Raw genomic sequence first — 27,995 nt, forward strand, 5'->3', positions numbered from 1 at the left:
CACCAATGGGTTGCACATTGGTCCCTCCGTGGCCTCCCCTTTAAAACATTTTCAGGCGGATGTTCTTTGGTGGCACAGTGGTTACAGCAAACGACCCATTTATGGAGGCCTTGGTCCCTGACTTGGATCGACGCGGGTTCAGATCTGGCCTGTGGTCCTTTGCTGCATGTCTTTTCCTCTTTCTCATAGCCCCTTTCCTGTCAGCCTACTGTTCATAAAAACGAGCCACTAGTGCCATAAAAGTTCTGGCTAGGCCACTGATTATGTGGGGAACCAGATTTTCTGGGTTCCCACCCAATCGCTGGGTGCTTTTATGGAGTGAGTTTTGTTACATAATTGTTGTAAATAAATACCCGTTTGGGGATTGAAATTTGGAATAAAAGGCAATCCCAAAATGCAAGTTGGACAAAGTATGTAGAAAAAAAACATTTTAATGTTTCTGTTGTTTCTTTGCCTGGTTCAGTGAAAGATGCTTGTTTACATTAGATTTAGGCAGGTGTTAATAGCCTGAAAATGATAGCACCATTCTACTTGCATCCACCCCAAAGGTTACTTGAACCAACAAATTCTGGCATCTGGCTGAAGAGTACATTTTGAAAGTTTTGGAGAATTTGTAAAAGTATGGGAGTTACCAGAGGGGGATTTATTTCAAAGCAGCATTTTAACGCATTCCAGAACTGATCTCTTTAAAACGTTGCCTTTTCTCCTCTTAAATTTCAAGTAGTTTGAAAAGTTGATTAGTAGGATTGGTAGGAGATTGCATTGGACACATATTTAATGAGAAAAATATAACAGCTGTTGTAAATGTCACTGCTCAATTTTGAGCAGGCTTAAATCTGGCATAACAGCTTGACAGTAAATGACAGTTTACAGCAGAGGGTGGTTTGGGTCCACCGACCTCTGGGTTATGGGCCCAGCACGCTTCCGCTGCGCCACTCTGCTTTCCTCATGAGAAGACGGAATTGGAAGGCAAAATCAATTATTTATGGTTTGGCTTTGTTATGCCATACGCCACAACATTAATTTTGGACATTTTGGAACAATCTGCATGCAGATTTTAACTTTGAACATCTGTGGATTAAAATATATAGTTTTGCTATGCTGCACCAATCCTCAAGAGTAACAAATCCACTCTCCAAAAAGCATTTCCTTGGTGGACAGGCAAAAAAAAAAAAAAAGCTTGTTAGGTTTGAACACCAAACACCTTATTTAGCAACCTGCACAAAGAATGACACAGAGAATTTAGTATATTTTACTTGCAAGGAGAGGGGATCAGAAACTGCATTCAGTTACAACTTCAAACCCACTCTGAAGCAGTATCTGCTCTCCAAGCCCTTTATTGAAGAAACGCCCTGATTACAATGTGGTTTCAACCGCTAAAGGGGGAGGGAACAGAACCCAGTTGAAACCAGAATTTTCGTACAACATACAACATCAGAGGATAAGGAGAACCCCTCTCCTTATCTAGTTGCACAGTTCTCCATTCTCCTCCACACCCTTAACGACATCTGTTAACAGCAGTCGCAGTCAACATCCCTCCTGCACAGACTTAAAAAACATTAATGACACAGCAAACAAAACTAAATGTTTTAACACTCTTTGTAATATGAGTAAGATAGAGATAACAAAATGTGTAAGTATAATATGATTAAAGTAGAATAACTTATGTACAATTAATTAACCCAACATTTCCCTCCTGTTTATTCACTTTAAGCTATTTATTTTATCATTCAATAGTTACTTCTTTTCAGATTTTCAACTAAGAAATCATTCTTTTTTCTTTTTTTAGCTGTAAAGGGTACACTCAGAGGTACTTTAAACTGGTGGGTTATTGTCGTTGGGATTAGGATAAAAGTCAGGAAAGTGTAAAGAGAATTCATCCTCTTCGCTGTCTTCATCATCCGATAGGTGTTCCTCAGTGGACATAAGGGCATACATTTCTGTTTTCATGGGTTGTATTGCAGTGGTAATTAGTCTATTTAGCAGCGCTCTAATACATGGAATACAACAACATCCACATAAGGTCAGGATGGCGGCAAATATAGCTACAGACATCAAAATAGAAAGTACCAGTTGTTTGTATTTACCAAAAATGTCTCCAGATCCATCCCACATTTTTGTGTCAACTCCAGAATGGTCTTTCATTTTGCTGTTAAGAGAGCGAAGGCCTTCAAGGGCTTTTGTGAGGCTGCCATCTGCAGCAGTGTTGTTGGGAATAAAGGTGCAACACTGATCTCCAAAAATAGAGCACACACCACCTTTTTCAGCTAACAACATGTCAACAGCAATACGGTTCTGGAAAGCCATCAGAGAGGTAGCTGACAATTGTTCATGGACGGCGGAGAAGCCTTGTTCTGTTTTATTTCCCAGCCTCTGGACGTTATAATGGATGTAGTTGATCCTGTCTACATTTTTATTTATAGTACACCACCAGCATAAGAAAGATTCAAATCCTGCAGAAACTTGATTCACTAGTTTATACTCATCTGGAACACCTCTGGGTACTCCAATACTGTCAATATAAGTAGGGTCATCTGGACTCCACGCATTTTCAGATGCCCTCCTTCTTCTAGTATGCCATGTATGTGGTAAAATACTGTTTACAGTCGTTAACAATTCATCCATTGTGAGTGAAGTAATAGAAACAGGTAAAATCAAGGTGACTGCAGCACACAATCCAGTGGTGTTGCATGGAAGTCTGTCAAACAATCTGTCATCTCCACACCACCACCAGATGTCACTGCGGGATTGATGTTTAAAAAAGGTGGATACCAGTAAAATGCTTGCACATTGTTTTTCATTTAGTGTACCCAATTTTGGGCCCACTCCGGTCCTGTTTACACAGGTGAAATTTGCCACAGCCACTTTCTTCAAAAAGATTGGTTTTTTCTTCTCATCTGTGGTCAGGGGATAGATCTTATCCCAATAGGTGCAATTATCAGTTGGAACTGTATAATTCATTATATTTAGAAGACATTGAGGAGTTATGGTGGCAGGAACCACACGTAACAGCGGTCTGGCTCCCATACACACAAGACAATCAGTGGACACTGTTTTAGCTGCTTGTTCTGCCATTAAAAGCCAGTTATTTGTTTGCCCAGAGATTCCAGTGGTGACTTGAAACAGTTCATCCGTTTTAAGCGGGTCATTAATATTTTGAATTTTTATCTGTTCACCTTGGGCAGAAGTAAGAATCCCTTGTATCTCATTTTCTTCTTGTGTAACATTTGCAGAGCACAGATACAATGTCCAACACGGATCGGTTTCACTAGACCGTGCACATATAAATGAGGAAGAACAGCCTTCCTTCTCAAGGGGTTCTGCTGTGGAGTTTATTGTCATAGTGAAAACTTTGGAGGCATGGTTAACAGTGAACCCTGATATTCTACTCATCCATTTCTTAGCTAAAGATGTCCATCCATACGATCCTTTTTTCCACTGTCCAGTGGTTCTGAAAACGTCTCCCCAACTCTTTTGAGTTCTTTGAACTACACGGGGATATAGGTAGAAATCATAACCTCGCCAATCTCCCGGGTCAATTTTAAATCTTTGCGAGAATGTTTGAAAAGGAATAGTCACTACACTGATTACTCTAGTAGAGTTATAGCAGAGATAGACGTCCCTTTTACAAATAGCTGGCTCATGGGGGCAACAAGAATCCTTGCCCTGAGTGAGAGCTAAAAACAAAACTAATATGAAAAGTTGCAACATCATCTAGGTTCAAACTTCAAAAAGTTTCCTATGGGTAATCTTTTACACAGTGGTCTACTTCCTATGACCTCTCGGCAGAGTTGTTGAACCTTCACCAGTTTGAGATGGTTGTATGCTAAAAAATACAACCCCCTTTGTACGATGGACTTCCTCTGAAGGTCGGTGAAGGAGACCAAATGCGTATTCTATAACAGGTACCACAGTAGAATTACTAGAGTGCTAAGCAGTACGGTAAGGTTCCACAGAATAATTAAGAAAGTGATTTTACACATTACTCATCTGATCTATCTATCACTTTCTTGCAGTGTGACAAGTGGATCCATGCGCTTCTTTCAGCTATTTTTAATGCAGTTGGAGTGGTCAACAAAACCTGATAGGGTCCTTCCCACTTAGGTGAATACCAATGTTTCCTCTTTATGCTCTTTATGAGGACCCAATCACCTGGTTCAACTAATTGGTTTTCCTGTGGAGACACAGAGGGTGGGACACTGTCAGTTTGGTTCAGCTGTTGCTTTTGTTGCTCCAGCATCTTTCTCATGTAGTCTGCTAGAGTACTTTCATCATCTGTTTCCCAGCTATTATTAAAATAGGGAAGTCTATATGGTCTGCCAAATATTGTTTCATAAGGGGTCAACCCGGTCGTACTTGTAATATTTATGTGTAGTTTAACTAAATCCAAACATTGAGTCCATGATCTTCCCGTTTCTTCCATACATTTCCTAAGTCGGTTTTTTAACGAATCCGTTCGTTCTTTCCACAAGGCCTGCGCTTTGTGGATGGTAAGCACAGTGGTTTTTCAAGTCTATGTGAAAGGCTTGTCCTATTTTGGTTATTATCTGATTTACAAAATGTGTGCCATTATCACTATAAATTTTCTCTGGAATCCCATAACGGGGAATTATGTCTTTGCATAATGCTTTTGCGACTGTTAGTGCATCTGGATGTTTTGTAGGAAACAGTTCTACCCATTTAGAAAACGAGTCAACTATTACTAAACAGAACTTTTTACCTTCACTAGGGCTTAGTTCTATAAAATCCATATGTATATGTTGAAAGGGGTAGTTTGGCTTTGGGAATTGTCCTCTTTTAGGCCTTAGGTTCCCCTGAGCATTGTGCTTTGCACATATTAAGCATGCTCTACAAAAATTTTTTGAATAAGCATTAAAACCATAGGTCGTATATGTTTGGTTTACCAATCCTACCATCCCTCCGGTTGACACATGGGTTTTACCATGGGTCAATATAGCTGCCCATTTGTATAAGTTTTTTGGAAGGATTGGTTTATTTTCTGGTCAGGTGTAAATCCCCTCCTTTAATCGTGCTCCTTTGCTTTTCCATTGTTCTTGTTCCTGTTTAGGAGATTGCTGCTGCATGTCTTGTAAGATGTCGTCTTTTAGTGAATTGTCTGTTAATGTTAATACTGTTATTTCTTTTAAAGCAGCTTCTTTTGCTATTTTATCTGCAAAGGAATTTCCTTTTGAAGCAGCATCTTTTCCCGATGTGTGGGCCGCACATTTGCATATTGCCAGCTGCTTTGGCAGCTGTACTGCTTGTAAAAGTTCTTTCAGTAAATTGGCATGAGTCACTAGTTTCCCGGTTGATGTTATCATGCCTCTGTTTTTCCAATGTTGTGCAAACGTATGTGTTGTAGCATAAGCATATTGACTATCTGTCCAGATAGTTACTATTTTGTCTTTCATCAATTTGCATGCTTCAGTAAGAGCAATCAGTTCTGCTGCTTGTGCAGAGTAATGTTGTGGTAAAGCTTCCGCTTTTAGCACAGCGGTATGTGTCACTACAGCATAACCAGTTCTTGTTTTCCCTTTTTCATCTTTTTTAGAGGATCCATCAACAAATAATGTTTCTCCTTCTGACAAAGGAGTGTCTTTCAAATCTGGCCTACTTTTAGCAGTTTGTTCAGCCAGAGCCTCACAATCATGAGATTCCCCATCATCTGGTGTGGGGATAAGTGTTGCTGGGTTCAGCACCGTGCAGCGTTCTATTTTCAAATGCGGCTGTGACAGAAGTAAAGACATGCATGAGAGGTGTCTGGCTGGGGATAGAAAAGTCATTTTAGTTTGTAAAAGCAAAGCAGACACCGAGTGGGGAACTTTTAATGTCAGTGGATGGAATAATACTATGTCAGCACTGGACGTTACTGCCAATGAAGCAGCTATCACTGCTCGCACACAGTGTGGAAGTGCACATGCTACAGCATCTAATTTAGTAGAATAGTATGCTATTGGCCGTAATTTATTCCCATGCATTTGAGTTAAGACCGAGGTCATAAAATGACCTTTACAGTCCACCATTTGTACAAATTCTTTTTCATAGTCTGGGAGTGCTAACGTGCAACTGCTCACCATAGCCTGCTTAATGTTACAGAAGGCCGCTTCTGCTTCAGATGTCCATTTTAGGTTGTCTGACATTTTCAGTTCCTCTTTATACATAAGTAAGTTTAACGGTGCAGTTATTTCTGCATAATTTGGTACCCAGCTTCTGCAATAATTAGTGAGTCCTAAGAAGGACATCATTTGTTTCTTTGTAAGTGGCTTAGGCGCATGCAGTATTGCTGCTTTTCTTTCTTCCATTATGGTTCTATATACCATTATTGTGGCTGGTTGTCGGTTATTTCCTTCAACCTGGCCCGCTAAGGGGTTTGGTAATTCTACTAAAGGAAGCGTAAGGACTTCTCCTACACCTTCCTGTTTTACAGGCATCCCTCGGAGTGCCTGTGGGGACGTCACTAAATGTTGTCGCTAAAGTTTTTGACCAATCTCCTACAGAACCTTTGGACCTAGTAATATATCCCTGGGAGGTATTAGCTTGTGGAGAAGCTGCTTGAAGAGGGGCTGTTTTCAATGATCCTTCTGGAGGAGGTATATGCTGTGGGGGAGTATATTGTGGAGGATCCCCCGTGAGTGGGGGAGCTGAGGGATCGGCTGCAGCGGCAGCACCTCCCATTTGTGGGAGATTATGTATTTGATGTAGCAGGTCAGAATAGGGCCCTACGTACTCATCATCTTCCTTTCTATGAAACATTATTGATCTTTCCTTTTCCTTTTTTCTTTCTTCACTTTCTCTTTCTTTCCCTTCTTTCTCTTTTCTTTGTCTCTCCTCTCTCTCTCTTTTAGCTCTGCGCTCTCCCTCTTCTCTCTGTCCTGCTAATTTCATCCAAACCATGGTTTGCATGTAACCTTCTTTTGCCATCAAAGTGTCTTTATTTTTGCTTTTTGTTTTTATTTTTTGCTGCAATTCCTTTATGTTTGTGGTGCTCAATTTACCATTAAAACCGTAGTTTTTTATCCAGTAACACAACGGCTCTACCGCCCATGGGTCATCATTTTCAACTGCTTTCCAGTCTTTACACTGGAGTTCCTCCAATAACTTCTGTTTTTCTTTACTTTGCCCCTTTCCCATTTTGAACTAAATTTGGGCCCAGTGGGTTTTCAACACCTGTCGTGTTCTAAACACTGGGGCTTCAGACAAGATGGTGATCAACGACTTTTTGTGGTAAAACTCACTTCAACCCTTACAGGTGGAGTTTTCTTGTCTACAAACATCCACAAAAGCTCACCATTTAACCCTTGTCTTTTTGGTATGAAATACAGATATCTAGTGATATCTATATTTCCTTACACACGCACACACACACACACACTCACTGCGCAGTTAACTTTTACTTTATTTCTGTTTACTTATTTTAAACACAGAGGACGCCGCTATCCTATGCAGAATTTAACTAGTTTACAACTCGGGGAGCCTGCCCTTACAAACTAGGGGAGCCTGCCCTCCCGCAGACTTTAACTGTTTTAAAATTTCTATTTTACCTGATAGAGTCTAGAATTGTCAGGGTTTTAGTACAAAAGGGGGACCTCGTTACCCCATGCGGAATTTAACTATTTAAGATAGAGGACACCGCCGTCCTTCACGAGGTTTAAACTGTTTGCAAAGGGGAATCTCGTGACCCCACGCTGAGAGGACTTCAAAAGGGGAATCTCGTGACCCCACGCTGAGAGGACTTCAAAAGGGGAATCTCGTGACCCCACGCCCTTCACTTCGATCTTTTTTTCTTTTTTTTTATATTATTATATTTTTATAAATTTTTATATTTTATATATTTTTCTTCCAATAATTCACTCACTCCTTATTAAAAGAAAAACTACTCACAATTCTCTGCGTCCTCGAAATGCTTCAACCGTCGGACCCCAGCTTGTAAGGGAGAGACCAGTCCCGTAAAGGGTCTCTTTGCTGCGGCCGCAGGCTTATCTGGATCTCACTCACCTGCTGGGGGTCGTCGGGTATCTTGCAATCCGGCTCGAAGGACCAATTAATGTTAGGTTTGAACACCAAACACCTTATTCAGCAACCTGCACAAAGAATGACACAGAGAATTTAGTATATTTTACTTGCAAGGAGAGGGGATCAGAAACTGCATTCAGTTACAACTTCAAACCCACTCTGAAGCAGTATCTGCTCTCCAAGCCCTTTATTGAAGAAACGCCCTGATTACAATGTGGTTTCAACCGCTAAAGGGGGAGGGAACAGAACCCAGTTGAAACCAGAATTTTCGTACAACATCATACAACATCATACAACATCAGAGGATAAGGAGAACCCCTCTCCTTATCTAGTTGCACAGTTCTCCATTCTCCTCCACACCCTTAACGACATCTGTTAACAGCAGTCGCAGTCAACATCCCTCCTGCACAGACTTAAAAAACATTAATGACACAGCAAACAAAACTAAATGTTTTAACACTCTTTGTAATATGAGTAAGATAGAGATAACAAAATGTGTAAGTATAATATGATTAAAGTAGAATAACTTATGTACAATTAATTAACCCAACAAGCTACCACACGCTTGCCCATTCTTTATACCCGTGGGATTCCAGAGGTGCCAACATGGGGAAACAAAAAGACAGTTTGTCAAAATGGACCTCCCTCTTCAACTCCAGCTAGAGTGATACAGTTCTGATGCTGAACTCAGAGCAAGATGGCTACAAAACAAACTGTAAGATTCTCTCTGAGTCTACAGGAGTCGTATTACTCAGACAATTCAGACGTTAAACTTTATGTTTGGAAAAGGTTCTGAAATTGTGAAAAGGATATAATTCAAGACAATACTGCAAAGCAGCTGACAAAAAGTTACTTTATAAAAAACAACTTTATTTTCCTCCTTTTTTATTCGACCTCAGAGAAAGAATATGTTAGAGTACTGATGCACAGATATGGATCTATCAGTGCACGTTTATAGGAAGGGGAAAGTCAAAGAAGAGCTGCTAAAATATGCTCAGAAAAGGAGGCCTAAACCCATATCAGCGGCCTTGTTTAAAAAAAAAAAACAATGTATTGTAGGCTTTGTTTCAGGTCATTGACTACTGGGCTATAGGCTGGTTCCAGACAAGCAACCTACTGGATTGCACAGCAGATAGGACTGGAACCAACAATCTCTTGCATTAGGATGCTGGAGGAACAGATCTGATCTGCCTGTCCCTATGCATGTTTTCATGGCCTCGTTGGTTCAGTAAGCAGCGCGGCAGTCTTATAATCTGAAGGTCGTGAGTTCAATTCAATTCAGTTTATTTCTATAGCGCCAAATTCACAACACGTCATCACAAGGCACTTTACAGATCATTCAGTCAAATTGATACAAAGTTTTCTATCTAAGGAAAACCAGTTGATTGCATTGACTCATTGACTCAAATGCAATCCTTCACACTAAGCATGCTTGTAGCGAAAGTGGAGAGGAAAAACTCCCTTTTAACAGGAAGAAACCTCCAGCAGAACCAGGCTCAGTGTGAGCGGCCATCTGCTGAGGCTGAGTTCAACCCTCACACGGGGCATTTGTTTTAGCTTTTCCACTCCTAGTATTTACCACATTCTCAACCTAAGTTTCTATGATGCGACTTTATTCGGGGTTTTGAACAATGATGGTTACTTCTTGTTCTAGTTAGGGCTAGAGGCGCAATGGATAACGCGTCTGACTACGGATCAGAAGATTCTAGGTTTGACTCCTGGCTAGCTCTTTTGTTTATTGTCATTGTCTTACACATCTGCGTGCTTATTCCGGGTCAGCTGGTCAATCACTCTCGCAAACTCTTAAAAGTAACTTTACTAATTTTTTTTTACTAAACAATTTTTGTGTTTTTTCTTTTTTTTTTTTTTTCTTCCAAATGTATCTTTTCAGTTTGTTTGTTTTTTTTATATTTTTTTTTCCAAATTTGTCTTTTTTCAATTACTAACATATTTTTATCTTCCAATTTTTTTTTTATGTTTTTCCACTTTTATTATTTTTAAACTCTTTTAAACCCTATAAAATGTGTTTTTTATTTCTTTTTTCTAAAGTTTATATATTCAAAATATATATTTTCAAATTTCTCTTTTTCAGATTGAAACTTTATAAACATTCCTACCATAAAAGGACAATACAAACATTAACTCTAGCCATGCAGACGAAAAGAAATGCATCTTCACTGCTCAATTTAGAGGAAAGCTTGCTTACGGAAGTGAGGAGACTGTAATCTAAAAATACAAGCTGAAAAGAACTCAATTCAAATTTGAAAAAAAAAAGAAGAAAATTTGACAATTTAAATCAGTAATATAAATTAGGTATAAATAGAAAAAAAAAAAAAAAAAACCTGAAAATGTTAGAAAGGACTAATCCCAAAACCTGGAAGTCTAATTTTGGATTGTTTTTTTTGTTTTTGTTTTTCAAAATGCCATTTACAAAATGTGTTCTTTGCTTGCGACAATAATGGAACAAAATTCACTCCATACACCTTCTGCCTTCTTCTCAGTCAGATTATCTGCATCTCTTCCGTGCTTGGAATTTATAATAAGACTGCAGGATTCTTGCAGAGAAGAAGGGAAAAAAAAAGGCGAATAAACTCTGAGTTCATCTCTGTGTTTCCTTCAACAATTAGATTCCTATTTTTATCCTCTGCTCCGATGTGATTGTTTCTAGCTTTAGAGGGGTGATTAATGCGTTCCTTCCGGCCCTGTCCCGCGGCGCCACGGTCCGCGCCTCTCTCTCCGAGCACTCCCGATGTGGAGGCAGTTTCCACGGCAACCCCCTCGCCATCTCACCGCCGCTGCATCTCTCCTCCGTCTCTTAACGATTAGTGTGCTGGGGACTGTCGTCACTCGGTTTCCGTGACAACCTAACACAACAGCAGAGGAGCAGCAAAAAGGAGCCGGCATTATACCAGCATCCCTGCGTCTCTCGCTCCCCTTCTCGCCGTTTTCAATACGTTTCTCCACAGTTGAGCTCTGCAGCAGCCGCTGACCTTCATTCCAGCTTATTTATAGTGAACTCACGTATGCCAAGGCTCCCTATCTCCCTGCGATGCTGAAGGGGGACTTTGCCCTTGTTCTCCGTCCTTCTTTGATGTATTATTAATGAGGCATTGTGGCAGGAGTGGACAACAAGGCCTGTTCAACAGGAGTAGGGTAGTATTGTTATATGCAAAGAAATGCCGGTAAAGCGGTCAATAGCTTTTTGTATAACAGTTCTGGAGCTACTCCGGTTAAAACTTAACAAGTCTTTACATCAAACAGGAAGGAGATGCTTTTCTTTTTTTTTTTTTTACATATAATTGATGCGAAAATTCAAAAGAGGCAAGACGAAGCAGAGTTGTCAGACTGTCAGAAGTGGGTCTAAACACCACGGACACCGAGTTGCGTCATACGTTGTCCCATTAAATATCTCTCCAAATATAACCCCATATCCCAAAATGAGATTCTCGGTCAGGGCAGTAATGGGCGCTATGATTTATATTTACGCAGTATATAGTCTATGCAGCACTCTCAGAGGGATTGGAGTTTGTCTATATGGTGTCAATCTTTTCTCTGGTTTTAAAAGTATATCACTTACTATATCTAAAAGTATATCACTTACTTTATCTCACCTCATCAGCTTGTTATGATCAGTATGACCACCTTTAAAGCAGGAAGGTGTGTATTAACACAGCGCCAGGGTAGAAAGGAATTCCTTCATGGGCTTCTGACTATATCCTCAAAATGGAAGTCAAAAATCAATCATAGGACGACCCATTATTAATTAATCTATATGAGAAAGCATCAGAACCAAATGCCAGGTAGTAACGACAGTAGCAGCAGTCTGTCTGGATGCCTTATTGTGTTTTGAAATGGGAAAAAAGTTTGCAAATTCAGGGCTTCCTCTAGGATGTCTTTTTTTTTCGGTGGTGGGCTAACACTGCGGTAGTTCATTTATTCGCCACGCATTACGAGGTTAATTAGGGATTCAAGCTGGTCACTTTTTTTACCGTAACCATTTCAGAAAAAAGGGACTTGATTAAAAACTACATTAACATTATAAATATATCCTGCTTTGTAATCAATGGCGAAATCATCTGCAACTTTGCACACACAATGTTGCATATGGGCTGCCTTCGTGGGGCACAGTCACGGGTTAAGGGTCTTGCTCAGAGACACAGAGTGGCAGTCTGGGGCTCGAACTCAGAACCTCAGGAATCCAAGCTCTAGGCCCTATCCACTAACGTTTGGGAAAGTAGGGAGAGACTCATAGTAACTCTTTTTGTGTCTTTTAAGACAACATGTATGGAAGTAGGGAGAGAGCAAAAGCAGCTTTTTCTGTGGCTGTGACACAGCACTGAGAGATATAGGAAGATATTAACAGCCCTTAAGCCTGGGATACATTTCTGATATTTTCAATCGTTGCTCACAGCCCAAAGTCAGATTGTGCAAATCAATCGCAGAGTTATAAAATTCACAGTTTGTATGTCCTCACTCTGTATAAACCAATGCATGTGTGCAATCAGATATCTATTCTAACGTACAGTACATTGAACAATCCTGCAATAAGAAGAAGTAGCTAGAAAAAGATAAGAAACTTCTATTTTTTTTTTATCATGGGTAATCTCAAAATCTCAGAGGAAAGAGTTCTCAGTCTCAGTATGACCGATTCAACATGCGATTCTTTCATTAGCCAAGACCAAAATATCAAAGGTTTGATTTTCTTGCGACCTAAGATTTCTGATAAGGAGCTCGTCATGACATAACCTTCTTTGACCCCCTTGAATACTGCAAGACACACAATTTGTTCGTCCCGATCCCCAAACTTGTCGCATGACTGGAAAATTGTCTCAAAAACAACCAAAAATCGGACAGTGTATGCTTGGCTTTAAGGAATTCAGGTGAAGTCGCTGAACTTTCCAAAAACAGAGAAAAAATGCACTATATTTGGCTCTAGCTGCTTTTTTGAAACACGAAAAGATCCAAAAAGTTGCTCAACGCATCTGAGAAGTCCCATAATATGGCAACAAAGTTGCTAAGCTGGTAAAACTAAACTGTCGTCTCTACTTTCCCTTCACTACTGAGAGCAGCGCATTGCATTGTGGCCACCAAGATTTCTACTAGCCAGCTTCACAACAAGACAGAAAGGAGCCGGTGGGGTTTGTTTGAAATAAAGCTGATAACTTAAACTCTGATTATGATTACAATAAGTGAGCAAATTCACGGTATGAAATATAATTTGAATATTCTCTATGATTGTGTTAATTACATCTACTGTAAAGCTTGGCATTCATCATTACCCTGATTATGTGAGACAGTAGCTGTAGCTTCTTACCACAATACCTGGAAAGCTTCTTCTGTTGAGAGACAAAGCAAAAAATGAATAAATTTGCGAGTTGCAACGATGCATAATTACCCCATGCATGTGGGAAATAAGACAGTGTTAGTTAACAAATCAGCAATGACCGTAATAAGCCCATTATTATGTTTTAAAATTGGGAATTGAAGTTAGAAAGAAACAAGATGCAAAATCAGAATCAGAATGACTTTTTTAATCCCTTGTGGGAAATTTGTTTCTTGTAGTGCAACTTTTTACAATAGAGCAAACCAAATTATAATATGATAAGATAGGATAAAATAAGGAAAATTACAACTTTCCCATATAAACCCATATTACACCCTTCCAAATGGATCGTTTAAGACGGAATTAGCAGGTGTGTGTAAACACAACATCAGGGTGAAATGACAACCATCTTAGAAAAGTCAGCAAAGATGGCTGTTAATCTTAGAGCAATTGCATAACCATTTATTTATGGTTTTATTCCTTTGCTACAGAGAAATATTGAGAAGGGTTATTCACAAGGAAAACTGATGTGAGATATTAGCATCAAGTCTTCAAATGAGTGGACAGAGAGTGTGTTATTCAGAGCCGTCGCCTCGCCATGGACTGGGGTGGTGATTCTGTTAAGATAGATGAAGAAATTTGGTTTAATTTGAAGAGTTGAAGGAAAACTCTCATTTTCTCTTGTTTCTTTTGGTTTTTATTCATTCTGGACATGGAGACGGGCATAGCTTCATATCCTCTATGTCTCCTCCAACCAACTAGGGACGTCTGATCAAGATGCTTAACGTCTTCCAACAACTGTCAAGCCCAGAAGGGCGATTATTCTCGCTTTATGAAATTGTCTCCAATCTGAACTTTTTTTTCATATAATTTTTGCCTCTTAACCTTTTAACCACTTTTTTTTGTTTCTCCCTTATATAAGAGCTAGTTTCATTTGAGCTTAATAAAATAAAGTGTTGATGGCCGAAAAAAAACAATCATCTCAACAAGCATTCTGCTGACACCCTAACGAAGGGCTAATTTACAGTATGCTAAAGGTTTAATCTTTTTGCTCTCAAGGACTTCGGCTCCTGCTGGTTTGCCGGCGTCTCTGGCCCATCGAGCGCGGTACGCCACCTACTTTGACGTTGCGGTGCTGCGTTGCCTGCTTCAGCCCCACTGGACGGAGGAGGGCGTGCATTGGGCCCTCATGTACTACCTGCAGCGGTTAAAGCAGATCATGGAGGAGAGACCCGAACGTACCCCGGAACCCCTGGTCATCCCTCTGCCACGGCCACGGAGCAGCTCCATGGTGGCCGCAACTCCATCGCTGGTCAACACTCACAAGACTCAGGTAGTGGCAAGCAGGTCCACTTTAGAGGATCTTAATCAGCACAGTTTGACCGCAAACAAACAGCGACATCTTCTGACTTTGGTCATTTATAGCTTTTTTAAGACGGAGAAGCACAAAAGTTTTCTCATAAGTGCAGTAACTCTTACACTGAAAAAAGTGTAACATGTAACTGTTCATTCAAACTAAAGACACAATACACTCACCGGCCACTTTATTAGGTACCCCATGCTAGTAACGGGTTGGACCCCCTTTTGCCTTCAGAACTGCCTCAATTCTTCGTGGCATAGATTCAACAAGGTGCTGGAAGCATTCCTCAGGGAGTTTGGTCCATATTGACATGATGGCATCACACAGTTGCCGCAGATTTGTCGGCTGCACATCCATGATGCGAATCTCCCGTTCCACCACATCCCAAAGATGCTCTATTGGATTGAGATCTGGTGACTGTGGAGGCCATTTGAGTACAGTGAACTCATTGTCATGTTCAAGAAACCAGTCTGAGATGATTCCAGCTTTATGACATGGCGCATTATCCTGCTGAAAGTAGCCATCAGAAGTTGGGTACATTGTGGTCATAAAGGGATGGACATGGTCAGCAACAATACTCAGGTAGGCTGTGGCGTTGCAGCGATGCTCAATTGGTACCAAGGGGCCCAAAGAGTGCCAAGAAAATATTCCCCACACCATGACACCACCACCACCAGCCTGAACCGTTGATACAAGGCAGGATGGATCCATGCTTTCATGTTGTAGACGCCAAATTCTGACCCTACCATCCGAATGTTGCAGCAGAAATCGAGACTCATCAGACCAGGCAACGTTTTTCCAATCTTCTATTGTCCAATTTTGATGAGCTTGTGCAAATTGTAGCCTCAGTTTCCTGTTCTTAGCTGAAAGGAGTGGCACCCGGTGTGGTCTTCTGCTGCTGTAGCCCATCTGCCTCAAAGTGCGACGTACTGTGCGTTCAGAGATGCTCTTCTGCCCACCTTGGTTGTAACGGGTGGTCATTTGAGTCACTGTTGCCCTTCTCTCAGCTCGAACCAGTCTGGCCATTCTCCTCTGACCTCTGGCATCAACAAGGCATTTCCGCCCACAGAACTGCCGCTCACTGGATGTTTTTTCTTTTTCTGACCATTCTCTGTAAACCCTAGAGATGGTTGTGCATGAAAATCCCAGTAGATCAGCAGTTTCTGAAATACTCAGACCAGCCCTTCTGGCACCAACAATCATGCCACGTTCAAAGTCACTCAAATCACCTTTCTTCCCCATACTGATGCTCGGTTTGAACTGCAGGAGATTGTCTTGACCATGTCTACATGCCTAAATGCACTGACTTGCCGCCATGTGATTGGCTGCTTAGAAATTAAGTGTTAACGAGCCGTTGGACAGGTGTACCTAATAAAGTGGCCGGTGAGTGTATTTGCTTATATTAAAGGCACACTATGCAACATTTTTCAGTTAATTAATGTGTTCCATAACGTTTTGGATGATTAAATGAGTCATTTCAGGTTGAACAAAGGTATTCTCGGCCGCCCTGGTGGTCTGTGGGGGAAATACCGCACTTGCAATTGCAGGAGCACCGACCCGCACCCACAGGCTCAGAAGTCTCACGAGAGTCGGTCTTGCTTTACGGCGAGAACTGCTACACCCCCCAGTTAAAAGCATGCTCGTTGCTAGCACAGTGGCGATCTTTGTGCAGTGCTGCTTTCACACCGGACGCAGCAAAATCGCGTCTGCTGCTTCATTTTTACTGCTTGTACCAATTAGTTCTGACGCGGGCTGAAGCAGCTTTGCTGCTCTGGCTGCGCGGTGCAAAAGTGGGTCTGATGCGCGTTGGGTGGAGCTTCACTATCCTTTCTCTGCCTTGCAGCTATATTTGCTGTGATCAGTGGGAATAAAGTAGTTTTAATATGTTTTTAAGTGAGAAAATACACCTGAAAACGTAATCAGTGCAGTCAGTTCATTCAGATTATCATCCTGCCTTACAATATTATTTCTGTCGGAGCCGCTCAGACCCCCACATACCAGCGGTTCGCTGTCATTAGGAATCCCTTCATCAGCAGCCTCTGGCCGGGTCGCCTCCTCGCGGTTCACCGCTGCAGCTGGTAGGTGTTTTTCATCTAAATAATCCAAACTGCAGGCAGCAGGATAATAAAAGCCAACATATTCTGCCGGCAGATTTCTGCATTTTAAGTTAATTTAGGCGTCAATAAACTGTTTAAGAGGAGTGATCATCAGCGCTGTGTCTCTCTCCCTGCCAGCTCCCAGATCAGCTTCTCTGATTGGTTGACGCGGCGCGTCGAGCAGCAAAAATTAAATTTTTCCATCTCGAGCAGCAGGGCGTTTGCGGCGCGTCAGATGCTTAGTCATTCGTTGCGTTCGCCTGTCTGCTAAGCTCAAAACAACCGCGCCTGGCTTGACGGAGAAACCAGGAGAACAGCTGTGCATATTTACGACAGTGCACTTTTACTTTCGCCCTCTGGGGGGAGCCTCGCTGGAAAATCAACACCGGTTGCATAGTGTACCTTTAACTTCTATTATTAGGTGGTACTCTTTATTGATTTTGATTAATACAGCTGATAACCACTCTCCTAAGAAATGACTCTCCACCAGGTCAAATTCCCCATACAGGTGTTTTATTGTGGAGTGCTAAGGACATATTCTGTAAATTGGAATTAAAAAAAGAAGAAAAAACTTTTAATCAAAAACAGTTTTTTTATTTCAAGTTATATTATTTCTAATGTATTTTCTCCCAATAAGTTTTTTTTTTTTTTACAGATTTTATATTTTCAAATTATGTTTTTTACTGTTTCACAGGACATGAGTCTGAAGTGCAACGAAGAAGGCAAATCTTTGAGCACGGAGACCTTTGCGAAAGTATCACTCACCAACTTGCGTCGACAGGCGGTGCCAGACTTGTCTTCTGACCTGGGTATGAACATCTTCAAGAAGGTGAGGGTCAGACGGTGGGTTTGTACCCAGAGAGAGATTCTCCTTTTGCTAAGGGGGAAATGAGGACCATACAAACTGACGTCGCCATTTCTCTGCGTAGTTCAAGAACCGAAAGGAGGACAGGGAGAGAAAAGGTTCCATCCCATTCCATCACACTGGGAAGAAGCGCCAGCGGCGGATGGGTGTGCCGTTCCTGCTTCATGACGACCATTTGGACGTCTCTCCCACGCGGAGCACCTTCTCCTTCGGAAGCTTCTCGGGGCTGGGGGACGACCGGCGGGCTTTGGACCGCGGTGGCTGGCAGGCTACCATCATGGGTAGGTGATAATGTTTTTGCCCTTTGGCTTGGTGAGTCAGAAGGTTCAGCTAATAAGCTCCGACAACCTGTGATTTCAAATTTCCTAAAGGCTCAAGAACCTTTTGTTTTCCCTGTAGAGGGTAACTGACTTTTTAAGGCCTTGTATTCATGGGTCTCAGGTTGTTGAGCTATATAAAACATTGTTAGACCCTAAATAAGGTCTAAAATGTGTGCTGTAGGCATTTTTTGTATGTCAACAATGCCATTAGTGTTGCATTCTAGTTTAACGTCGGTCAGCAAGTTAAATAAATAGCCTTTTTTTTATATCATTATAATTAACGTAATTTTACCCATTTTATTTCTACAATAATAATGCCAAAGTTCCCATTCTGAGCTGCTGAGAAACCTTTCAGGTCACAGATGCAAATTTTCCAGCTCATCTACTTCAAGCAGCATCTGCTGTCCAGGTATTTCTGAAAACAAAAAAACGAGTGTTTGAACGCTCTCGTGTGGGCATTGCTTTCCAGGCAAATTCACACGCAGGGGCAGCACGGACACAGCTGCCGACGCCGACAGCCTGAGCGCCAAACACTCCCACTCCCACCACTCACTACTCCGAGACATGCCCGACCACTCCAACAGCCACAGTGACAACACGGTGAAGGAAGGTGAGGCCATCAGCTCAGAGACGTTTGGAAAGGGGGGGTTAAAGTTTCACATCTATTAGATGTTGGTTCTTTTTGCAGCAGTTCTATAAAAAAAATTTCTAGGTTTAAAATATAGAAAAAGTCTAAGAATTATATTTATTGACCAGTAAGCAGTTACTTTTAAAGTGGAGTAGAAATATGGGGCTCCGCTGTCGACTGCTGCAGCAGCATGTAAGAGGTCTATTATTTACGCAGTGCAAATTCACACAAAAAACATGGCTGGCATTTAACTCAAATAAATGAAAAGCAGCATTAAGAACTCTAACAGATTTTCAAAGGAAAATTCCCCATAGTAATTTAATCTTTTACTAAAAAGAAATGCTGATTTTATTTCTGCCTTTTACTTATTGTATTAATTATGACTCTACGGAAGCCCTGAAATGCCACTTTTAAAAGACTCATTATGACCAGAAGTTAATTTTTGCTCTAATAGAGTAGCTGATTTAAAGGTAGCAAAATGGCACATATTTGTAAAATAAAACTCTATCTTTGATATTAAAAAGTGCAAAATTAAAAAATGCAATTAATTGGAGACTAAGTTTTCTTTGATTCAAAATTGTAACAGTCATTTTTTTTTTCATTGTTTGTTTGTTATTTGCCTCAAATTACATTTTAAAAAAGTTTAAGACCTTTTATATGCTTAAAAAAAACAAAAAACTAAATAAAACAATTCAAGGTCTTGTTTGAGTCTGACTTCAAATTCCAAGCACTAAGCAATCTTTTTTTGTAGTTTTTCTTTCATTTGTGAACATTTTAATCATTTACTTCTATTTTTCTGTCAGCCATGTAAATTAGATGAATATAAATTAAATGTGATCTAATGTTCTAAGTGCCTGGTGAGTCATTATCTGTTATTCCTTTTTATATATTTATACATTTATTGCTTTTTTATATATATTATTTCTTGGGTGTACTCTAAGATCAATTATTTAAACAAGAAGTTGATGAAAAATGTGTGGTATAGTTTTTAAATGTATTAATTAATTAAGAAAATTAATTACCTACAAATAGATAATTGATTGGCTGAAATATAAAAATAACAATAATAAAAAAATTTTGACATGGGCAACATTCAGTTAGTTTGTGGCTCAAAAATAATATGTTAACATTTAAAAATGTATAAACAATATTACCACTTAAAAGCTGTAGTTTCCCTTCCAGGAATAAATAAAAACATTTTTGCCAAATTTTGAGATAGAAAAATATTAAGTCTCGAAATCAAGGGGAAAAGTACAATTTATTTGAATAAAAGCAAACATCATTTAAGGTCTAATAGACGAATTATTTAAAAACTTTAAGAACTTCTATAAATGAGAAAAGAATAAGTCATTATTTGGTTTCATAGATAAAAAATTATATCAAAAAGACAGTTTTAAAAACTTTAATCGTTGTCCCTTGGAAATGTTGGTTGTTTTTACTGACATTTCAGGCTCTGAGACGTACACACATCAATGTTGTAATGTTTTTAAACTCTAAAGTGCTAACTTGTAAAGAGCCTTGCCTTCTGAAAAGGGGTAAATACTGTAAATAAAGCAAAAATCCTTTGAAAATAAAACAAAAAAAGAAGCCTAATTGAATGAAGAAATAAAAAATTATAAATTCATTATGGGAAAACCTTATTTTTGCACAAATGTTTGGCAATCTCACTTTTATTTAATATCCACCCAAGTTTTTGAGTCAAAACATTGCTTATCCCACTGTTTCCCTCAAGTCCGTTCCCAGATCTCGACCATCACCATGGCAGCGTTCAACACAACCGTTGCGTCCTTCAACGTGGGCTACGCCGACTTCTTTACCGAGCATATGAAGAAACTGTGCAACCCGGTCACTGCGCCCGAGATCCCCGTGGAACCACTGGCCTGCACCAACCTCCCCCGGAGCCTCACCGACTCCTGTATCAACTACTCCTGTCTGGAAGAGGGCGAGAACATAGAGGGAACCAATAACTTTGTTCTGAAAAATGGCATGTTGGACCTAACGGTGAGTATACTAACCAAAACTACCCCGGGCATCCTACCTGACCAGGTGTTTAAATGCAATCTACCATTTTTTTTCATTTTTATTATTAGGCCGTCCTGCGGGCTGTTTATGCCGTACTCAGTCACGACATCAGCTCCAGGATCTGCGACGTGGCACTTAACATCATTGACTGCCTGCTGCAGCTGGGGGTAGTCCCCGGGATGGGGAAGAGGCTGTCCAAGCCTGATAACAAGGAAAACCAGGAGGCTCGTGCCAAAGACTCAAGCGGGCAAAGCCTTGGAGGGGGTGCTCAGGGTGGGGGAGCGATTTCAGGAGCCGGCGGGGGAGGAGATGGAGGTGGGGGAGGGGGGAGTGGAGGAGGGAGCGGGCAGGGGAGCAAGGATGATGTGAAAAATAACAAGGATAATGATAAAAAGGTGGGTTTCGGAGTGTATTTTTGTGAGTTTAATGTCAGTTGTGATATCTAAAGCTCGGTTTTCGTCTTTCGATTCTTTAAAAGGAGGAAGAGGGTTCTGCTTTTAGCACCCACCGCCTGGCTTTAACCATGCTGATTAAGATAGTCAAGTCTCTGGGCTGTGCTTACGGATGCGGGGAGGGACATCGAGGGCTATCAGGAGATCGGCTCAGGATGCAGGTTGGACACTTGGTCGCGAAAAACATTTGCTTCTGAAACAGTTTACTGTCTATTTTGTTTTGAATATTATTCTACATGTCCAAAAAAATACCCTTTTCTATTATTCTCTAAATATATTTCGTTTTAGGCCCAAAACTGCTTGACTAATCTTTATAAGCTGGACAAGGTGCAGTTTCGCCAAACGATGCGCGAGTATGTCAACAAAGACTCTCTCAATAACATTGTGGACTTCCTGCACGCACTGCTGGGCTTCTGCATGGAGCCCATTACTGACAGTGAGTATGTGGTGTATCCAAGTGGGACGCAAGCCCCCATTCCCCCAGCCAAAGAGAAAAAATTTACATTCAAACCACATACAGTAACTGGAACAAACTGAAAGTAAAGTAAAAATTATTGCTGTTTAAAAAAGCAGATTTTGTGAGCGTTAGGGATATAACATGCACACATGTTAACATGCAGGTTTAGCAGGCATGTTAGCATGCTCACCATTTGCTAACCTGTTAGTGCCAATTCATCTCCAGCTTCCCAAGAGCTAATTAATAAATAGATACCTTGTATTTTGACAAGGTATGAAAATGCAGGCATATTCATATGGCATTAAAATGTGTTTGAGACACAGTTCTCGAAGTTAGCTTTGACAAAAGAAACCATGTGTCAGGATTTGGTTGTGGTTTGAGGAGCCAAATGCAGAGGCAGGGAGGCAGAGGTGAGTTTCTTGATAATTTAATGTACAGTAAGCAAACAACTGAGGCAGGAATCCAAAAATCAAAACATGAAAAGAAAGTAAAACAAACCAGAAACCATGGAGACATCAGGGGGGAAAACTATCACGCGGAGGAAGACTCAGAGAGACGGAGCTGGAGGAAGTTAGACGAGGAATCAGAACTGAGCAGAGAGTGTATTTATTGAAGAATGAACAAAGAGAGGACTAACTAGTAGATTGGGAGCAGGTGTGAACAGAGCAAAACAGGAAAGGAGCTAGGGAAAAAGGAGAACACCAGAGGGCAGCAGAGCGCAACAAATAAAAACCTGGAAACTAAAAATAACCAGAAAACACAACAAAATAAGAATTAAACAACAAAAACTAGAAAACAAGGAGCAAAGTTAAACTGAATACTCAAAAGAAAACATAACAGAACCAAAACTGTGACTCCTTGTTAGTAAAAGAGCGGAAATAAACAAAGTTCACTGCAGTAAACATCACAACATATAAAGTTTTTAACCTGTTTGGAAGAAACATGTTTAATAAAAGACATAAAAGACTATTATTAAAAATTAGATAATGCAAATATGAGCTAATGCTAGCAATCCATGCTTTTTGCTTGAGAAAACAAGTAAAGTACAGATAGTTTAGTCTGAGACTTTTCAGGTCTAAGCCCACACATATCCTAATATAAATGCAAACCCATATTTTGTAAAATGAAAAGTAATATCTTCCTCATGTTAAGTTTTTATGACAATGGATTCATTGAAAACATTATCAGCAGAATATAAAATTGCATTCTTAAGCATTTGATGTTAAATCTCATATCAGAAAATGTTAGTAACAAAAAACACTATGCCATTAAAAACATGATTATTATCATTTGGTTATATGTGTAAAGTTTGGAACTATTAGTATGTTTACTGTCTCAAAGGCCACAAACATCAGTAAAGACCAGCATAAACAATGTTTAATGTAGCAAACGTCCATTAGCAAAATGCTAAGTGTTTTTAATGTCTGAAACCATTCGCCACTTTCTTATTCAGAGGTTATAGTGCTAAGGTGAGAAAAATTAAAAAATTGATGTCAACGACATTAGTCGTAAATGTGTCTGTAAATTTAAGTCTATGAGGGTAAAATTGTACCAGGAAATTATTAAAGTTGAACATTTCAAGAATTTAGTCATACTATTACAAAAATTAAGTCATGACAAGAAAGTCATCAAGTAGACATGCTCGGAGAATACAACACAAATCACTCTCTCATAGAGTCAATTTCCTCTATTTACTAAAAACTTTTAAATGAGAGAAAGCTATTTTTACGTGTTGAACAATTGTAAGGGAATAAATAGGAAAGAAAACGTCGCAATGCTTTTTAGACAGTATGGTTTTATTTATTCCAAAAATAGTTCCCCTGCTGAAGAAAATGTTAACATTAGCAAACAGGCCCAGACCTTAGAATACATGTAGAACAGTGTACTCAATCAGAGGCATCTCCAGAAGTGCTGTAAGACAGACCTCTACAGGAGATCCTTCCTGCCTACAGCCATTCAAATCTACATTCATTTCTTAAAGAAACCTTTATAATAATGACAAAGTTTTTACTTGAATTTTGGCATTTTAAGATTCAAACATTTAAATATGTTACAAGTTTAGATGCATAAGTTGTCGGTGTGTATATAAGGACAACTTAAAGAGAAATTTGCTAATGTAAAAGCTACATGTAAGGTTTAACAGTTTAAAAAATAACACAGGAAGGAACATTTAAAGGTTATAGTCACATAAAAACCCTGGTTTTAGACAAGAAGGTTGTTATGAGTGAGATTAAAAAATTCACCATGCTATTCAGAATAATAAAATTGGTAAAAACCTGCAGTTTGGGATGTCTATTAAAAATAGGTTTGGTTAAATAAAAAAAAAATCAATGCTGACATTGAAATTGAGAAGATTGGAAAATTTAGGGATGTCGGCTTGTCGATCAGTTAAGTTGAGACAAAAGATACAAATGATTAGATGTTGAAAATCCTAAAAGTTTTTTTAAACCATAAGGGACTCTACTAATAGTCAGGAAGAGGGAACCCTAGTAAGGGACTGAAAAAGTAAGCATACAGTAAGCAAAAATATTGCAATTACAAGCCTGATAATAAGACTTTATAAATCGAATCAACCAAAATTGGTGTTAAATGTTTTTGTAGCAAAAATTGTCATTTGGGATGCTGTCATAAAAACACTAAAAAAAACTAAATTGTTGTCAATTAAATCTGTGCGTTTGTGCAATATAAAAAAGGTAAGTTCAGAAAATTTTAATTTGAAAAAATTAAATAGGCTATATAAGAAGTTTAAAAAATGTCCTTCATTTACATATTTTTCCAAATTTCCCTTTTCAAAATGTTTTTTTTTCACTTGTAACAATAATCGAGCTGATTACCTAACAACTAATGTTCCTATGGCTCACGATGAAAGTCTCTGTAAAGGAATGTGTCATCAAAAGTTAAATATATAATTTTAAAAAGCTAGATTTCAACCCTGCTGTCTCACCCTGCACCTTGACTTTACATCCCAGCCCTACCTGTGTGAATATATTCGTATTTTCCCTGTCCTCCTTCCACTTGTCTTTGCTTGTCGTTTTTGATGTTTTCCTCCTGCTTACATGCATCTATTTTTTTTCTTCATCAACCCGAATAAGCTGAATCCTGACTTTTTCACTTACTCATCCCATTCCGTACACTTGCCAATACGCAGCTTCTTCCATTGCATTAGTGCCGAAATCATGGTTTTACTCTATGGCGTGGTATTTACGCCAACATTTATGATGTGATAATGGTAGCAACTTTAAGACTATTGCACACCCAATGCCAGCTACTGAGTTGATCAGTGATAGGCCGGCATAGGTAACTAAGCGCTATTCCACCACTTTTATCAATAATTTCTCATAACTTTAGCTTTGTGTATATAATTGTGGATGCCAAAGCATGGCATAGTCTATAGCCACAAAGTCTTAATTTTGGCACTAAAACTGTGATATAAAAATTGAGACAATTAGCCACCCAGTGCTCTCTGCTTCCTTAGCGTAGGCGTTGTCAAATCTGATGCAAACTACTGATCTAATTAATGACAGGCTGGCATCGGTAACCAAGCTGAGCCTGTAACTAAGTAAAACAATATTCACCTTTGGAAAGGCCTATGCTGGCCACCCGATGGATTGCCCATTCCTATTCTGTCCATTAGCACAGATAAGCTGGCTTTAGCCTTTGTTAGGGTGGCGTTTGCCCCGAAAAGACTGGTTTTAGCACTGGCGGTAGCCTTGGAGAGACTGGTGTTAGCAATGGAAGGGCTGGTGTTAGCACTGATAGGCTGGCGTAAGCCTTGGATAGACTGGTGTTGGCACTGATAGGCTGCCGTTAGCCTTGGATAGACTGGTGTTAGTGCTGGATAGGCTGGCATTAGCCCTGGATAGACTGGTGAAAGGCTGGAGTTAGCCTTGGATAGACCCCAATATATCTGTTCTAATGAACAGCAGGAAGTTCAGTGACTGACCAGCATCCTAGTCCCCAGAAGAATTCTCTCCTTCTCAGTCACCAGCTCCAACTTCTTATTTTCCAAACCTGGCAGCGCAGGTTTGTCCTTTTGGCAGTGCCAGCCTTTCATTAATCAGATCAGCAGCTGGTATCAGAAAGGATATAGCCTCTGAGGTGTGCAATAGTCTTAATTTTGATGACAATACCATGCTACAGAGAATTGAGACCCAGTTGTCCAGTTTTGCTTTGAGACATTCAAATATTTTGTACTTTTGCTGCAACCGTCCATCATTTTTGTACAAAATACTTTGCAATTGGCAAGTTACTGAAGCGATGAGTGTTTTATTGATGAAAGTGAACAGGGCACCTTCTTCAGTTCTTGTTGTTGTTGTGTTTTTATTTTCGACTGTGTGCATCTTGGGGTCACTTCCTGGCGGAGGTGGGGTGCCATGACCACCTTACGTATTTGTGCTGGCCTGATGTCAATCAACTTGTGCCCCGCCTCTTTTCTCTTGCAGAGTACGGCAGTGCAGGTGAGAGGTCCAGGAGGGCGAAAAAAAGAAACATCGGTAGATACACACGATTGATGATTAATACCAGTTGATAACATAAGCAATACGATGGCTATACTCACCCAATCAGATCCTTCCCTAGACACCGCTTTCATCGCTGCACCCCTCACTCTGTTCGAAAGTGACAAACTCGCCTGCAACTCCTAAATTGACACCTCTGTGGTTGAATCTGGCTTCAGCTAAATGGACGCAGACTTACTCTGTTTTTGAAGCAGGCATCAGTCACTTGCATGTATTCCCTTTTTTCTCCCCAAAAATCTTTTTAAGTTTGCTTCTTCCTCATTTGCTTTATGAACCCCTTTCCTTTGCCCCGCTCCCCCTGGCTCTTTTCTGTTGTATGGGCTCTCAATGCTCAAGCTGGTCAGTACTGTCCCCTTTACCCTCTCATCCCAATGACTAAACTACCTCCTGTAATCATCCATGGTCTTTTCCTGCCTTCCTGCTGCTTCCAGACAAGGCGGGCTTTGGTAACAACTTCGCCACAGGGGACAACAAGTCGCTGGCGCAGAACATGGAGGCAGTGGTGGTGGGCTGCATGTTTAAGTCCCTTATCACCCGCTGCGCCTCGACTACACACGAGCTGCACAGCCCCGAGAACCTGGTGAGTGAGGCGTGAAACCATCGCTCCATCTGCTCTAGGCATTTGGGTTCTGATATATATTCGACTTGTGAATACTTGTGAACAGATATAGAGATTTTTAAGGGATGAAGGGTTAGATCTTCGCTATCTCCGGTCCCAGTTATGGGTTTGTGTCATATTTTTAAACCTCAAAGCCTTTGAAACCAATTTCCACCGTAATTATGGCCCTTTTTAAATTCCCATTCATCCAGGTCATGGCAACCACAAAAATAACTTCATTCAGAGGCAACAAAACTTTACCACCTTTTGCTCCGTTTTCCTGAGGACATCGGCGACATTTCTCTGTCAATTCTGTCAGCTCGAACTAGAGCAATCAGTAGTTGGAGCGCTGTTGTTTTCAAACACCTGGAGTCCTGTCCTATTAAACACATTACAAGTCAGATAAAAATCGAAGACCCACCTGTCATTCTGTTTGGTTGTTGAATACTGTTGTTGTGTGGGTTTGGTGTTTTCCCATTTGAATCATGATGAGTTGCTTGTGTAACCTCTTCAGAATGAGTTCCGGGACAGAGTTGTCGATGCTAGGAAGCTGAAACAGCGACCCTCCTCCTCTGTTCTCTTCTCACAACTTTTAACAAGAGATGGCTTCCTCCACCCCTCTTTCCAACCATCTGTCGTCTCTATCCAAAATCCAAACATCTTAGTCATCAGTGTGTCCTTAGTTGCTAAGATGGCTAGTGAAAGTGGCTAATATTAGCCTTCCACATTAAGCCGGGCTTACACTTTTTTTTTTGCCCTTTTCGGGGCGACTTTTCAGTCGTGCAAGAATTTTCCGATCCGCCTGATTTTTAGCCTGATCACGCGTCATGTAGTGTACAGGGGGTAACGAGGGGCAAGCAGCCTCTAACGACCACCTCCTGATCAGGAATCAAACATGTTTGATTTTCTCCCAACCGTTGTGGCCAAATCACTCCATGTGCAAACAAGGATTCTCCTTGTTCTTCTTCCTCTCAGATGTAAACACAGAAGCATGGCCGGGATGCGGGTAAATGGAATTGTTTCTGTAAAACTGACAGACATGTTTGCTCAGCCATGTCTTAGAATACATTGTCGCCTTTTCTTTTTAGGACAAAATTGCACAAATTGCCAAGGCAGCGCATTTCACTCTAGTGAAACTCTGCTTTTTTCGTCGTACAGTGTGAGCTGTAGCTGCGTGCAATGATTGAAAAAAATTGCACAGTGTATGCCCGGCTTTAGCTAACCAGTTAGCAAATCATCTATCATTTGCTAATATACAAAGGTTAGCCAACGCACCAACATTATCCAGTAAAACTTCCTCTAAATAGAAGACCCAGTCCTCTCTGAGAAGATCAGATACCTCGG

The 27,995-nt window shown here is 40.3% G+C and overlaps 1 protein-coding gene across 10 annotated transcripts in view; it reads left to right on the forward strand.

Annotated features, from left to right (window-relative positions):
• Positions 1 to 27,995, forward strand: part of LOC119780808 (protein unc-80 homolog) — a 98,581-nt gene that overhangs the window by 7,323 nt on the left and 63,263 nt on the right. For 5 of the 10 annotated variants that reach the window (XM_038280995.1, XM_038280996.1, XM_038280997.1 and 2 more), the window contains exons 8-17: positions 14,396 to 14,669; positions 17,487 to 17,621; positions 17,722 to 17,938; positions 18,447 to 18,587; positions 20,338 to 20,606; positions 20,696 to 21,022; positions 21,106 to 21,240; positions 21,368 to 21,515; positions 25,979 to 26,029; positions 26,485 to 26,633. In XM_038280995.1, coding sequence (XP_038136923.1) covers positions 14,396 to 14,669; positions 17,487 to 17,621; positions 17,722 to 17,938; positions 18,447 to 18,587; positions 20,338 to 20,606; positions 20,696 to 21,022; positions 21,106 to 21,240; positions 21,368 to 21,515; positions 25,979 to 26,029; positions 26,485 to 26,633 — 1,846 coding nt within the window. The remainder of the gene's footprint in view (positions 1 to 14,395; positions 14,670 to 17,486; positions 17,622 to 17,721; positions 17,939 to 18,446; positions 18,588 to 20,337; positions 20,607 to 20,695; positions 21,023 to 21,105; positions 21,241 to 21,367; positions 21,516 to 25,978; positions 26,030 to 26,484; positions 26,634 to 27,995) is intronic. The other 5 variants (XM_038280998.1, XM_038281002.1, XM_038281004.1 and 2 more) reach the window with 1 other exon arrangement.

Source organism: Cyprinodon tularosa, unplaced genomic scaffold (genome assembly GCF_016077235.1).
Source record: "Cyprinodon tularosa strain WSP-4 unplaced genomic scaffold, ASM1607723v1 ctg166, whole genome shotgun sequence".
Lineage (NCBI taxonomy): Eukaryota > Metazoa > Chordata > Actinopteri > Cyprinodontiformes > Cyprinodontidae > Cyprinodon > Cyprinodon tularosa.